General features: G+C 38.1%; 1 protein-coding gene across 3 annotated transcripts in view; it reads left to right on the forward strand.

Annotated features, from left to right (window-relative positions):
• Window positions 1–16,440, forward strand: part of LIPC (lipase C, hepatic type) — a 160,350-nt gene that overhangs the window by 117,669 nt on the left and 26,241 nt on the right. The window contains exons 1-2 of one of the 3 annotated variants that reach the window (XM_048955779.1): window positions 853–960; window positions 1,159–1,289. In XM_048955779.1, coding sequence (XP_048811736.1) covers window positions 1,208–1,289 — 82 coding nt within the window. In that variant the 5' untranslated portion in view covers window positions 853–960; window positions 1,159–1,207. Of the gene's footprint in view, window positions 1–852; window positions 962–1,158; window positions 1,290–16,440 lie in introns of those variants that run through there. The other 2 variants (XM_048955778.1, XM_048955777.1) reach the window with 2 other exon arrangements.

The raw sequence follows: 16,440 nt of genomic DNA on the forward strand, positions 1-16,440 counted from the left end.
ATGACAACATTTTTCACTTAAATCATTCAAGAACGTAGAAGAAAATTTACTGTGTCAGAGGCCTCTTTCAAAGGAGAACTGCACAATGTTGTAAAAGAACATAAGCGAAGTACAGTAGGAACCTATCTGGCTGGTTATATACTAGCTCAGGTATGCAGGTAACAGTAGAAGTTGGCAATATTAACCCATATATGATGATAATGGAACAGATAATGAAAATGCATGTTGATTTTCAGCCACCCAGTTGTGCTGCCACAACTACATAATAATTGCCAAATAGGTTGTTTGAAATGAGTTAGGGTAAGTCTCAGGAACAATGATCAGTGTGGGAAAATGATGATGCTCCAGACTGACGATGACCAGGCCCTCAGAGGAGCATTTTGCCCTGCTCTTTGGAATCCACTCCATGGCAACGTATGCTAACTACTTGAGAGACATTTTTGTCTTGTCACACCTTGCAGTTCACATCAGTTCACTACAGCATTTACACACCTCATCTTAATTAAAATTCTGCATCCATTTCCAGTATAAAATACATTGTATTCGTAAGAATCCCTTTTCTGAAATTACTTCTCTAATTATTGCATACATTTCATTATGATTAGCTAGTTGCCAGTGGAGAGAGATGTTAATAATTGTACTTCACTAATGATTTTTTTGTGATAAAAGTTTGTCCACTAAATTTGAAAGGAAATATTTAGCAATTTTTCAAGAGCAACTTTATCACTTTATCATATAAGAGTTTATTACATTTAGAGTTTTAGATGTTTCTCATACCAAGATTTGTCTACATTAATGAAATATTTAGATTAACCTTCAGCTCTCACAGTTATTTCGCAATGTATTCAGGCTGTGCTGTTGACCAACCAAATTTGAGTTAGCTACCCATGGCCTTTAGCAGTATTTCAGAGCACAAACACCCTCGAGCCCACTGCATTCAGAGCTGAGTACTGTTGAGCAGGTAAGAGGATCCAATTCCAAATTACTGCTGCCACAAGTGGCACAAAATAAAAAGGAAATGGCAGGAAATAGGCGAATTGTTTTCTTTTCCAAAAAATGAAGAAGTGGGCCACTGCACGGGAGATTTCAGGGTTAAAGATTAATAGGCAATGGAATTCTCACAAAGCATTAATAGTTCTGTCCTTTTTCTCATCTATTGGCAGATTTTAGCAGTCAATTACCCAGCTCTCATTCAGACAAAGAAGAAATGAAAAGTTTGCAACTTCTCTCTATTTTGTTGATTTCTTGGATTATCATCCCAACAAATACATATGGAGGAAAGAAAAAAGGTAATATTCCTTCCAACATAATGATCTACTTTATTTGAAATGTTTGTTATGAAATGTAATAGCATTGAATACCCAGAAATCAACAAGTTCGTATGCTTTTTTTGTTTGTTTGAGAGTGTTCCCTTAATACATATATACATATATAGCTGTCTCTGATTATTGGAAAATATAGTTGCTTGTAATGAAAACAAAACTTTCTCAATTGAAATCTATACATTCCAGTATAGACTTCAGGTAGATTGACCTTTAACAAAACTTCTGCTGAAGGCTATATTAAAAATGCATTAGTTTGAAACTATACACTGAGCTGGTCGCAGTCCTCTTGGTGTGGAAGCATTCCATTCAGTCTCTTACTGTGAATAAAAATCTCTAGCTGTCTGACAGTGTTGAAGCTTTCAATTTCTGAACTGTCTTCCACTTCAAGCGAGCAACAATTCTTGAGTGAAAGGGAGGTATCTGTGCTATGTTTATTTGGTGAGAGAAATACTGTAGTACTGTGGAAGATCTTTATAGGATCTTTATCATTTACATGGTTGGTTTTTTTTTGTTCTTTTGTTGTTGTTTTTTTTGTTGTTGTTGTTTGTTTGTTTTTTTTACATTTTCTGTGCCTGTGATAGTACACATTAAGTCAGTACCCACGAGATTGCTGCACTAGGACAATGCATCACAACTGTTTCTTAAACCTCTCTGTTGTGCCTGACAAAGACAGTTTCATTGCTGCCCTCATTGCTAAGCTGTATGTTGCAACTGTTGGTTTTCCTCCTTATCTGACTTCATTTCTAATACTGGAGGGGTTAAATGTAACTTTTTCCTCAGCTGGAAGTAAAACAAGATTAGCTCATTTACAGAAGCGTCACTTATTTTAGTAACTGCATTTCGCATTTATGTTAATTCCTGTTAACAGTCATAAAAGCAATTAGCTATAAAAATGCCTGTATGTAATTGGCACAGACCGCTTTTCTTAGATTCTGCACACTAAACTTCACTTGGGGTTTCATCTTGATATGAAATCTTGATCTAAAACACAGTGAGAACTATACATTTCAAACAATGTCATAACTTGGCTCCCCATGGCAGCAAGGCCTGCACACCTCTGTGTAAGCTGCTAAATCTTAGCAAGATAGTCAGAAATCTTCATCAGGTTCTGTATGTTTAGGAGAACCAACCATCAGAGCATTAATCACAGCTCTCATCTCATGCCAGCTCGCACTCTACTACCTCACAGTCTGTGGCACTCTTACAGCAAGGTCAGCCACTTCACTCTCTCTGTCTCCCTTTCCCCTCATGACCTAGTACTGCCATCTCAGTGTGCTTGTTTGCTCACTGCTGCTGTAGCTTCAACTCTTGCTTGTGGGCTGCAAAGACTGCTCGCACATCATCTTAGCACTAGTAGAGTCACCTAAACGATAGCGTGTTGAAACAAAGTCTGTGACTTAAGAAGCAGCTCAGCTACGTTGGGAAAATTTTGGGAAGAAAATGTCTGGAATACGTTCTTATAGAGCCTAAGTAGCTCTGCTGCTGATAGTCAGAAGTTTAAAGGCCCTGGTAATTCCATGATGTTGAAGTGAGACTTTCATCTCCTTTAAGTCTTAAATCAGTACAACTAATTCCAGCAATATGTTTACATTAAAGCCATCTTTTGTCCCTTCCCCAGTCCAACAGCTACACTGGCTTTGTGCAGGAGCTGGTATAGATGATCTCACAGAGCTCTGCCCCATTGCTGCAGATGATCTGTCTGTATAGCTCAGATAGTTCTATGATCAAAGCAGTTCCACCTAGCACCAATCTCAGTGAAGTAGATATGTGAGCCACAACAGAACAGTAGCAAAGCATTAAACTTCACTAAGGAAGGGCAGTGTGGATTCTGTGAGAGGCCTTTTAAGTAAAGACAGCTTCCAGTAAGCATGGTACATGTTGCACCTAAATATTCTGAAGCTTGCTTGTTCCTGCCTTAGCAGAAACTACAGCAATAAACAGACATTATGGACACACAAGGCCTTCTGAAAGTTGTGACTGGCATGTAATTTTAGCATAAACAATTGCCTATAAGAGAACCATCCACTAAAAGAGTAATCAGTCTGTACGCCCCCCTCAGTTGTTTGCACTCAGTTATATGCACTCAGCAAATAAACTCTGCTTCAATTCTTTTCTGTAGTGGTCTATTCATCTGCATGGTAAAATAAATTACATTTACTATAGCTAGGTATATGCAGAACTTTTTCTTCAAATTAAATAATTTATGTTTATGTCTATATTACAGGTTCTTAATTTACAGTTCCGTAGAATAAGATGGACTGCATTACATATTTAAAACACACATAGAAGCTATTAAAAAGCCACAGAGTGCTTCTGAAATGCCAGTGTTCTCTTGTATATTTACATAGTTGGAAAAAAATGTTGCTTTTTTTTTTTTGTTTTTTTTTTTGTAAATGTTCATTATCTAAATACAGCATCCCACAAAAAGACTAGAAATAAGCACCTCAAAAAAAAAAAAAAAAAAAAAAAAAAACATTCCTGAAGCTAATTTTTTATTTTAGAAATGGAATGGAAATAATATGGAAAAAGTATTTTAACATAAGCTCTCATTTACTTTGATTCTTCTCCAAGAAAAATAAAATTCCATTGCTAGGTGTGGTGGAAATGCTAAGTCGTGGCTTGAACCAGTGATTGAGAACCTGGTGGGAAGGCAAGGCCAACCCAGGGGAGTTCAGGAGTGTGCAATGCAACACACTGAGTGACTGGAAGGAGTGAAGCCAGGATTAGCCCCTCCCCAGACCTAATTTAAGGGTTGGCAGTGGTGGCAGGGGCACCTCTATGGGGATTCCTGCATGCCTAGGGCCTTCTGAAGATAAGCACATTCTTCTATTTATGTGCCCACTGCTGTTGTGTTTGAGCAAATCCTCACTTCCTGTGGCCTGGGATCTTGTTGCTCTCCTGTCCTTGTTGTGCTTTCCATTGCATTATGCTACATGGGAACATATTTTAATATGCCACCGCATTGTGCAGATCAGAGGAACTCAATAGCTGACAGAAATGCATACAAAGTCCATGCTTTTGATGTGAGGGAGTCACAGCTGGCTGTTTAGCTGGATTTTTGTGCCCAAAAGTGAGTGTAACACCTTTAGGATTATAAAATACACCATGGAAATAGATTATGCTGGAACTTAAATTGTTATTTTTTTGTTATTCTCCAATCATATTATAGCTAGAGACATAAGAGATTTGTTTGGAACATCAAATTCTCCAAAGTCTGTGTAGAACTCCTTAGCAAAATGCACTGTACATGGAGTATTCTGAACAAGTACCAAGATAATTGTTCCTACATGAAGCTGAAAAAATACTAGCAATATAAGATCCTTACAGGATATTTAAAAGCTGTTTGAATTGCAGAAAGAAATCAAAAGTCTGCTAAGATGATATGATGACCTTTAACACTGAAGGTGAATATCACTTCCACCAGCTTAGAGTTCTTAAGAGTTCACAATAAATACTAAAGATTAAATAATTTTCCCTGAAGTGTATTCACTGTAATAATGACCTGTGCCCTAACTTTCCACTCATTCTATGTGATTTGGATACTGTGTTATCTGATACTAGCTGACAGCAGAACGGAGACTAAAGCCAACAAACTCAGAGGATACAAGTGATCCAGTCTTCTAGTTTGAGAGTTATAATTTGCCAGCACAGACTGAAAGCAAACTCTATTCCTTACCTCAGACAGAATGGCACAGTGATCTCTTTCTCTGATTTAAACTCCTTGGCTAGCATGTCTTGCAACTACAAGTTCAAACTCAACTTGGTCAGGTTCTTTCATTCTTAAAGAAAATACTTTTTTTTTCTTATTTTGTTATACAGCCCACATTACACAACTTCATTTTGAAAACACAGTTATGCCTAATATGTGTGGAGGTTTGGTGTTAGCAACAGGGTTGCATTAGAGCAGTGCTACAATCCTGATGATGTAGTTCATAAGACCGTATGGTCCCTGGGGTGGCCTTAGCACAGTGACCTTTTTCCTATATGTTAGCTAGAGTTAGGAGACTTTTCACTGAAGCTAAGTCATACTCATACAATAGGATAGCTTGGCAGCAGGTGGACAGACCAGCAGCTGCTTCCAAGAAGCATGATTAAGATTTCCTGGCAGCATATGTAATAACTCATGAAAGAGACAGAAGGGGACATCTATCCGCACATGCCAAGAACGGGTGATAAATTTTCCTGCTTTGGCAACAGGCCAAATGTGAATGACAATTCTTTCTACGTAAAACTGATGCTTTTGATTCAAGCAAAGAAAAAAAATTACCACGTTTGCACTCAGTAGCCTCTTCCAATGAGATACTGGAACAAGTTGCCCAGTGAGGTTATGGATGCCCCCTCCCTGGAAGCATTAAAGGCCAGGCTGGGTGGGAATGTGAGCAACCTGGGCTAGAGGGAGGTGTTCCTGCCAATAGCAGGGGGTTGGAACTAGGTGATTTTAAATACCTTCCAACCCAAACCATTCTGTCATTCTAGAAAAAATAAAAAAATCACATTTTGAAAAGCTGATTGTACGTCTTACACTCATGGATGGTGCAGGGAAATGGAAAATGCAGTAAACCAATATCTTTTCTCAAACTGTGCAGGTAGCTGCTCACTCAGTCCAGAACTGTGCACCTGAGCAAGTTAGATCGACCAGCTTAGGCAGTCAAACAAATATTCTTTCATTGATTTTTGGAATGCCCTTTAACAATAAAAGCCAAAATGCATCTAAGAGCACAAGTTATGGCAGGTTAAGAAGCTAACAAATGCAACAACCTAATCAAATACTTATTTTAATAGAGGAGCAGGGCTGGCATTCCATGTCCATCCACCTCTAAAGAAACCCAAGGCCTCCGACACCTGATTGTGTTGGTTTTGGCTTTTTTATTTTTAAATTTAATCTGTCTTCTGAGATGACAGGTAAGTCTTCAAAATCTTTTGAGGTAAAAGGGAAAGGTTGTAATTAATGATACATTTAGTGACATTAACCACTTAAACAACCCTTGCTTCATTCTCTGGTGGCAATTAATTCATAAGTCACTTTGCTTGTCGCAAAACAGCTTGGAAACGGATCCTGTTTGAAAAATAGTACTATTTTTTTTTCCTGGTCATCTTCTTTTGTAGCTGGATTGGTTTCCTCATTTTGTTCACTGTGTAACTGAGCAAAAAGATGTAATGGGACAATGATGGGGATCCACGGGAGGCTAAGAGTGAGTAGCAGGCACCAGGATGGGGATGGATCTGCTTAGAGTTGCTCCGGTAGCACTGAAACCAAATGACTAATGAGGAACTAAAGACTCTAATCAAGGAGTCCCCCTTTTAAGGTTTACTTCACCAGAAGAAAAAAATCAGAAAATAAACCTAATAACAACTCACGTGAATTTAATGTAAAATAACTGTATATTTATTTTCTGTCTAGTGTTATTTACACAGGAAATATCTAAGGCAATCTCCTTGAAAATGCATTTATTTTCTGCACCTCTCACAAACTATTAGCCAGATAAAATAAAAATCTCACACCTCAGAGCTTTTTGGGAACTTGTTCAAATTAAAGCTTTGATTTCCTTCAGACTCAGTACATATTTCAGCAAATTAACCACGAAAAAAAGCCCAAAACCAGATAGAAAATGTTTAACTATGAATAATTCAAATCCTATTCTAATTGCTTTCCTAATATTATTTCTTGCTTTAACAAGGCTATTTAGCTAGAAGTACAAATCCCTCTAATAATGAAATTGGAAATTGGGGTAGCATTTTTGTGAGATGTCTGTCTTTTTCTTGCTTCCTCAGCATCACCCACTTAGCTAATTGTATACAAACACTAAACACAGAACCGTGAAGGCATAAGCATCCCTAATCAGACATGTGCACTGAAACAAAATCTCTACCCTTCAAGGACAGGGTAAATTCTGTTAGGCATTTTAAAGCCAAGGCAGGTCACTGAAGTTATTATTAGCTCAAATTAGCACTCCCACAAGCTGTTGAATTCTTCACCTGCAGCCAAAAGGCACTCAATATGGTGCAGAATTTGCTAATATCTTTGAAAGAATGAGAGAAGTAGCTCCTCTTTAGAAACATAGAATAGACTTTTTGATAAAATTATAGCTGATCTATGTACCAAATGGTCTATAGAAGCAGGAATATAATTGATGAAATTGTTCCAAAGCAAAATAATTATAAATGCCTAAACAGAAACTTAACAAGAAAAAAGATGACATCTGACCTTACTAATGATAGTGGTGCTATAAATTTATATTTTCTGACAGGCTACTTTCAGACAAATAATTCATACCTCCATCTCAGCTACAACACTATTCTTTTATATTAGTGATTTATATAGGAATTTGAAGACAAGTCTGTATAAAAACTGAGTTCCTCCCTCTTGTGAACAGTCCCCACTCCCACCAAGAATTACAGAGATCTGAGCTGACTCACAGAGCTCCAAAGATAATGCTGATTCTAATTTGAAACAGGTTAAGAACTGATGAAAGCCCAGTAAGCCACTGTTGTATGTTAGGCACATCTCTAACAAAGCACTGTAACAAAGAAGCCTGACAGTAATGTTCATTAGTTAGAAGCACTTCTACTTTTAAGATAGAATATTAGGAGGATTTATTTGAAAGAGAGGAGAAAGCAAATGTGTTAAAATCTATTTTGAGTCTACAAGATAATCCAAATATAATATAATAATAAAATAATTTTTATTTTAGCACTGTGAAACTGAATGAAGCTGGTGAGAGAATCTTATAGTCAGAAAAATATTTTGTTCTGGTAACAATACTAAAAATGCAAGTTTTCCCCTCTTGATGGTGTGTCTAGAAAACGTTTACATAGAACAATTTCTACTTCTTTGCTTAAGAAAGTTCCCCCATTACCTTAGAAACACAACACTCAAAATGGAGTGGTTTTTCATTGACTCCAACTCATATCTCTCCTTGCCAGCTACTCCTTGCTCCTGCAATCTCCCTGCAAGGCACACCCTAATTGCAGCTTGAACTGCAAACCTTCCCACCCTGAGCCATGCACCCAGCTGCTGCAGCTCTGTGACTCACCCCCAGGCAGTTCATGCATTTTTCCTTCTTGGAAGGCTTGTGTTTGACACTGATAAAAAAAATAGAAATGTGAAGACAACAGCTGTACATGAATGTAGGGTCACAGAAACCAGTAGATTCCTGCTGGCAGACACCCTATGCCTACCTGCCACCACACATGCTTTCCAGTGTCATTCCCTTTCATTGCAGGAGCTTTGGAGAGTACCTGGAACTGTAGGAAGAAAGAAATCTAATCTTCACAGTCAGGATTTAGGCTCATTTAAAATACCTTTGAAACGTGGCCATGTCCCAAAAAAGTCTGTCAGTTCAAGTTCAATTCTTCCTAACCCTATTTATAGATTGGAACTCCTTCACCTTACACTCACTGAGTATCTTGAGAGCAACATTTTATTTTTAGAAGATTCTTTTGCCTGACAGTTTTGCAGACTCTACTCAACCAATCTCCTGACAGATTCAAATTAAAAACATGATCATTAAATACAGAGAATTATTTTGTTCTGTCATAATCTTTGGCTGCCTGGAACGTCAGAAGCTGTTATAAAGAAACTGATAAAGAAACTGAAGAAAGATACATAGAAGTTTGTCTGCATTAATTAATCTGCTGCAAGACAGCTTTTAGAGAAAGGCATATCCAAGGCAACTTTTAGGCAGCCTGTGTAAGATTTCATTTAAAGAGATGTTTATTCTCTTGTTCCAGCTCCCATCTGCTCAGACTGCAATTCTGATTTCTGTGGCTCCTGTCCTTACTTTCTCCAAAGCACCCAGAGGTTACTGCCCTCAGCAAACAGGTCCTGTGACTCACATCAAACAGTCTGTAGCATTTACAGCTCGAGTAAATCAGGATCAGGAAAAGACAATTCAGGGTTCTTGTAATGAACCCTTTATTTTGCTGAGCAAAATTTTATCAGAGGTGCCATAAGTTTTCCTGTGTCTCCGGACTTCAAAGGCCAGTATTTCTTTCCCCACAGAATACTCTGCCTTTCTTTCAGTCCTGCTGAAACTTAGCTTCACATTCACACTGGCAAACAGATCAACTATTGAGTCCTCTCAGAAGACTTCTTTTATCCTATGAATCAGCAGCATCTTCCTTAGATGCCCTCTCCCCATATCACATGCACAACAGTATCACATGGATAACCACTACAGCATTTTGCCTGGATGCATAATACCCAGTGAACAAGCCTGAGGCATGTCTGGACCAAAACCAACTCAGCAGTAGCAGTATTTACACTCATAAAAGAACTTATTTGTATTTCAAAGCTTGATCAGCATTCGATTTATGCCGCTGGGTGGAGTTATCTTTCAAAGTGGCACAGAGCAAAGCACAACACCGCTGAGCTTAGGCAGGAGAGGTGAGAGGGCCGAGGACTGCTGGTGAAATGGATGTGAGTACCATGACGAGAATACCTACATTGCACATTCCGCATATGGTGGGTTGTCCCAGCATGTTCCCTGCATGCTGGCCAAACCCTCACTTTGCTGACGTCTTCACACCTTGCAGAGCCAAGGACAAGATAGGAAAACTCACTCAACTGCACTCTGTTGCCTGGGAGATTTAGAATACTTCAGTGCTTAACAACAGCGCTGAACATTTCTCTATTCTAGAATGAAATGCTACAGGGAACTTCTTTATGTGTTATACTATCATTCTACGTTCAGTAGAACATAACAGTTACTTGATTGGAGGAATCAGGGAACAGAATTACAGAAGCTATTTTGGAGCAGCTCATGATGCATCACTCCCCCACATATAGCCCTAGGCAGCCTCTGCCCTTTGGGATGCTGTTGTGCTGCAGATACTCAGCATGCTTCCTGTCCAGAGGAATACATGGTCCAAACAGAACTCATTGTAGCAAGGTTATGAACTAGTTTTCATGTTTTCTTTGCAAGTCACTGAAAAAAAAGAATGAGAAACCTGTAAATATATACATATGTATGTATGTGTCATTTCCCATTCTGCATTCATTCCAGCTCCAATACAGACTGGCCTGAGAATTTACAGCAGAAAGCAATATCTCTTTAAAGTTTTAGGAACAAACAATAGACTAAACCATTTCAACCTGGATTTCAGGATAGCAGAAAAACAGCTTGACTGACTTCAGCTGCGAACTTCTGCCTAATACAAGACTGTTACAATCAGAAAGATTAACGCGGTGGAAGGGCAATACAGGAGTATGTAACAGCAAAGGGACCAGCACGGATGCCATAGGATGGTATTTCAAAGCAAAAGTGAAGGTGCTCACCCATCTCCAAAGATCTAGGCTCGCAGAAAAAACTCCATGAGGGAGAGATCTCCAACCAGAGAACCTTCCCATAACAGTCAGCCCTTCAATGAGGTCTAAGAGAGGTGCAGCCAGGCTCCACCCCTCCCGGTCACACAGCTGAACTGTCTTCACCTGTGCTCCCAGGGCTGACCAGGTCCTTTCCACAGGTGCTCACTCAGTGGTTCAGGCTGTGACTCAACAGTTACCATACACAAGATTAACTTCTTTCCCCTTTGTGTCATTCTCCATTTCTCATGCTATATAAAAGGATATTTTAATTATATCAAGAATTTGGAAGAAAATATTTAAACAGTATATATCTTCTTCCACAAATATTCCAGGCACATAACTCAGGTAAATAACTTTTCAATATCTGAAATGCATCAGGAAATGCTGAGCTGGGAGGGCTGTACTGGAGACACAGGAATTCTACAGCAAATGTGAAACAAACTGGTGTATCAATTCCACCGGTGACCATCCTACAGATGACAAAAGAAACTGACAGATATAAAATAACCAGAATGACAAAGCTTAGGAATAATGGAAAGTTGTGCTTTTTGTTTGTTTGTTTGTTTTTGTTTTCATTTTGGTTCTAGCTAAAATTGCAAAAATGCTGAAGGACTATGAGAAATGCAGCCCCTATGATATCTCTTGCCTTATTTCTGGGATGCTCCCAGCATGTTCCAAAGTTCAAAGCCTGAAATACTGGGATATACACACACACACACACACAATAACCTCAGTTATTTTAGTTCAGTTCGGTGTGGCAGACAGGGAAAGTGCAGCTGGCAAAAGTGGGTGAATGTTTCCTAGGATGGTTTTACAAAATAAGCCATCGTGCCAGAGATTGTGTCACTCCTTGCAAAGCTCTTACATCAGCCAATCTTTAATTATCTGGAAAAACAATCTGTTGAGCTAAGGTGGGACAGAACCTCTCCCAATATATAGAAACCTATACGTGTGATAGAGTGGTAATAATTGGTTAATTAACAAAAAAACCCCAAAGTAATCCTCCACTCCTGCAGCCCAAAAGCTCTTGTCCAGGACTAAGTAAATTGCAAAGCCATGAATAAAAGAAGCAATAATGTTGTGAAGGCAGTACACTTTGTACAAAATTAACATTCATTTTAAGTAATAATCCTTACTATATTTCAGTGAACGTGTCCCAAAGGAGGACTATTAACACAGAGCACCAGCTCAGATTAGACACAACATCACGGAAGCAACACTTATTGAAAAGGACAGAAAATCTGCAGTATAAAGTTAGAATTCAAAATACTTATAGTATAAACACTATAATTACATAACAGCATAATTACATTTAATTACCTGAAAGGTTAGCAAAGAAGTACCAAAAAATAAAGGAAACTTCAGTTAATGGAAGGCTTTGCTGATATGTTGGTCAGGTTCAGGTAGAAGAGAATGTTTTCTCCTTTTTAAAAAATATCATTCAATGCGAATCCATGGAGAAAATTATGGGAGTTATTAAATTCAATGTAGAGGAGTAATTGATGGACCTAATTCAAAATGGACTGAGCAGAGAGCAACTTTTCCTGTTTGCAATGCCAGTTATGTAGTTTAGGCTGTCTCCAATAAATCTGAACAAAATCCATGTTGCCGCTGTAAAATGGGATGAAGAAGAAAGAGGAGAAATAGCTTCACTACTTTCATTTCTAACAGCTGACCTAGGCCCCATGGAAGAGGTGTGATACACCTCCAGCTGATAGCTACAGGAGCCTGAAAAGCAAGCAAGATTGACCAGTGTTCAATACAGATGTGAGTAGAGTATCTACTAACAGGTACACACTTTTTTGGAGAGGAAAACAACAACAAACAATCAAACCAACCAACAAATAGAAAAGCACCAAATAACCAAACACGAAAAGCTAATTTAATCACTAAATGCAATCACAGCAGTGCAAAGTCTATAACTGTAGACTTAGTGCGAAGAACAGATTAATAGATAGCAGCCAATATGTTCTCCTCATACAGTTTGAGTTTATTTTAAATTCTCATGTTGTCTGCATTGCCAGGCTGAACTAGGAACACCCAAAATGCACAGATCAGCAAGGATAGCACCAGACTAAAATTTGAGTGTGGGGTGATGGGAAGGGTGCAGGAAGGGTGCACAATTGTCTTTTTTCTTTGGCCCTATTAGCTTGGTAGAAGTTGCTTTTATACATAATTCAGCTATCAAAATCCGCTTTTGTCACCTGCTGTTAAAAATGATCTTTTTCTTCCTTTTTTTTACTGTAAGATTTTACAGAGTAAATAAAAATAGCTGCTTTGGTAACTTGTCAGCATTTTGGAGCTGAAATGAATTCAGCCTTTTAGTACAAAGTAAAATAAGTGTAACTTCTCAAATCCTATTGAGAAATGCCTACTTAATATTCCTAGAAAATTAACAATCCTTCTAAAAATAGGAAAATAACAGAACTTACTGTGCAGAGACTTTACTTAACCTCTATTTTCTTATAAAATTTACATTTCTTAAACATTCCAAGTCAAATCATTTCATCATTTCTTATTTACCTGAACTTCTTGCTGGGAAGTACCAGCCCTCATTACCAAATATCATCATCAACAATAAAAATTACTCTCTAGATGTCTGTTTAAATAATGATGTTCCCCTAATGTTTAAATCATGCTTACCTTCCTTGTTTTCTTCACGTGCTTTTCCATCAAAATCAGTATGGTTCTGAGTACACACAACACTCAGCTTCCATTGAAGTTTGTTACAGCTGTAGCTATCAGAATACTCTGTTATCACACGGTTCAGATTTCTAAATTTCTGAAAGCAGAGACATGGCAGAAAGATGCCACTCAATAATTCTTCCTTGTAAAAGCCATCGCTGGGAACTTTCACAGCAACACGTAGTCAAAAAACTGCTAAGTTGGTGCTCAGTGAAATGGAACGCAGCAGCAACCTCCAAAAGCTACATTTCATTTCTGCTGTGAACTATGGCTAAGCTCACCTGTTCATTTAATATAAAATTTCCCTAGTTTCCTTCAAATCTATTACCCAACAGTTTCAGTCTAGTAAGAGCTATTTCTGCGATGAATTATTTTTTTCTAGACTTTGTGTGAAGAAGAAATTGATCTAGTGCCTAGACACAGTAAAAAAATTATGGCTAAAAACATTTTTCAGCTTTTTAAAGAGCGTTTTACCACTCTTAATCAACATTTTTTTTTGTCATTTCCTGCCAGTAAAGGGCAGAAAACAGTCTTTCCTGATTTCCAGAGTTAACAATTATGTAGCAGTTGAAAAATCCCCAAATCCATACTATTTTTATTAAGTTTATGGGCCTCTGATAAACCCAGCCTGACTGCTGCACCATTAGAATACTTGGGTTGCTGGAGCATTCCTGTTGATTTTTCTGTGTGTTTTTCAACAGAGTCGCCAAAGACAATCTGAGAAGAACTAGATAGTGAGTAGCAGAGGTGCCCCACTGTCATAATGCTGTGGGATTCATTCAGCAGCATTCACTGCTACACCACTAGCTGTAAAAAAACTAGCTGTGGGTAACATAACGATGCTGGTGGTATTCAGTTTGTTTGTTTGTTTGTTTTGTACCAGAAGAGAAATGCCATTTTAAGCCCAAAGGCAGACAGGAACAAAATTGGCTGAAGCTGGCTCTGCAATGGACAAAGGCCATGCTGACAGAGCAGCTTCTCTGGTTTGTCTGGGATCTCATATCAACATATTTTGTCTATTTCAATATCAAGGTGCAGCTGACATTGAAATACTGACATCATTCCAGCTTAAAAAACAATCCTCAAACTGACATCACTTCTCTTGTCATAATCAACTATAATGAAAAAGCAAGCAGAGCTGATTTTAAAACTTTTATGTGTTCTCCATATGTGAGGTCATTGAGGGGAGACTGGAGTCTAGAACTCACATCAGTGACAGAATGGATTTCCTACATGGAGTAGCATGCACAGCTGCCTTTCGGACAAAACACACTGGTCTGTTTAGTTGCTTTAGAACAGGAGAGGGAAGATTTCAGTTGGATATTTGAGGACATGGATTTGCTGAGTCTATATAAAACAGCTCAATACAATCAAAGGCCATAGTGTTTTGTAAAGCAAATATTAAACTCAGCTTTTTTTTTTTTCAAATGATGAAGAAACCAACTTGAATGTTTGCTGGATATTAGCACAGCTCTATAGAGATACACCAAAGGAAAAAGGGAATTATGTTCTGAACTGGATAAAGAAAGCAAGATGATGTGTTCTATGTGCATTATAACATTACCATCTGCGACTTGTCCACGTAAACTGTGATAGATTATTATACTTCTTTTTTTTAATAATAAAAATTCAGCTCTGAGGACTCTAAGCTGAACTCAGATATAAGGACAAATAGCAAAGTGAGTAAATTAATCTACTTGGTGTTTCAGGTATGACAGAAGCAAATGATTATGTTTATCTGTGTAACCTTTTGACTGTGCTACCAAGTTGGATACTAGAGATGAAACAAATGAAGGTTTACAGAGACAAAAGAGCACACTGAGATAATTACAGAGCTTTCTGTAGCTTAACAAAAGGGAAAAATTCAAAATTATTTTTGGCTACAGAAATTTATATGTTGCTTGCTGAGAATATGACAGTATAATGCATAGGCTCTGTTTGTAGCTGTATAATTTCCGTATCTCCATACTACAGAGAAAAGACTCTAATATTCACAGTAGGATTGAGAGTGTTACATACAAACCAATTTGTCTGACATACGTTGCAAAAATCAAAAAAATAAAAAAATTCTCTGAAGTGGTCTTCTGGAAGTTACTGATTCACTGCATGTGTGTCTCATGCTGTGAACAAGCATCCTTTTTCAAGCCAAAGGTAACTGCCTATAGCCCTCTGCCAGCTATTCATCATTTCCCAAAAGCTACCATTTTATCTAACACATACAGTCCATCAGTTCAAGTAAGCATCCCCTAGTTTGCTTCAAGCAAAATAAATTAGGTTATTATAAACAGTTAAAACACGTGATTTGAGGCTGTCTGTCTTATTTTGCTTGCAACAAATAGGCAGTGAAGCACTGACAACAGGACTTAAGGATGGTAATCTCTGTCTGGTGGGAGGTAATAAAAAGCTGGAGGTGGTAACCTCTTTGCTGGCACAGATAGATGGATGCAGTTGAGCATGTGTGCCCCTATCATATATGCTCCTTAAGTACTGGTACTCCAGAGTAGTTACGTGCTCTGAATCTTGTTCAGATCTTTACATATAAAGGAGACTCTGCATCCAAATAGCTTTGTGTCTATTGTTACAAGAGAAAAACAAAAACCAAGCAACCAGAAAGGTTGTGATTTTTCTGCAAAGTGAATTTAAATATAGCAAAAAGTCATTCTGGAAAAGGAGAACTTTTAAGGAAGATGTACTGTTTTATAAGAAGATATAAGAAGATATGTCTCCCATTTTGTGTCTTTAATTCTACATATGACTAGCAGTCCCTCTTTCTTTGCCCTACAAAATATGACAGATTCTAGACACGCCAAATCGAATCAGGAGCATGACTTAGTGCTATAAACACCACCTATGCACAATATGGAAAAGCATCTTTTGAGAGACTATAGCAGTTATGAGGGCAATGCAAAATTGAATTCTTAGGCAGAAATTCCATTCTGCACAGAGGGATAATCTCCATGTTTGCACATTTATGGTTTCTCCTTGTCAGACCTTACGACCTTGCATTTACAGAGAATTTTATGATACTCTGATCTGCAACTTTGTCCAGTTGTTGCCATACCCTCTGGAGTACCCCTGTTTCTACCCACAGTTTTACAGGATCAGGCCCCTGGTTCAGCCTCC

Source organism: Lagopus muta, chromosome 10 (genome assembly GCF_023343835.1).
Source record: "Lagopus muta isolate bLagMut1 chromosome 10, bLagMut1 primary, whole genome shotgun sequence".
NCBI classification, from domain to species: domain Eukaryota; kingdom Metazoa; phylum Chordata; class Aves; order Galliformes; family Phasianidae; genus Lagopus; species Lagopus muta.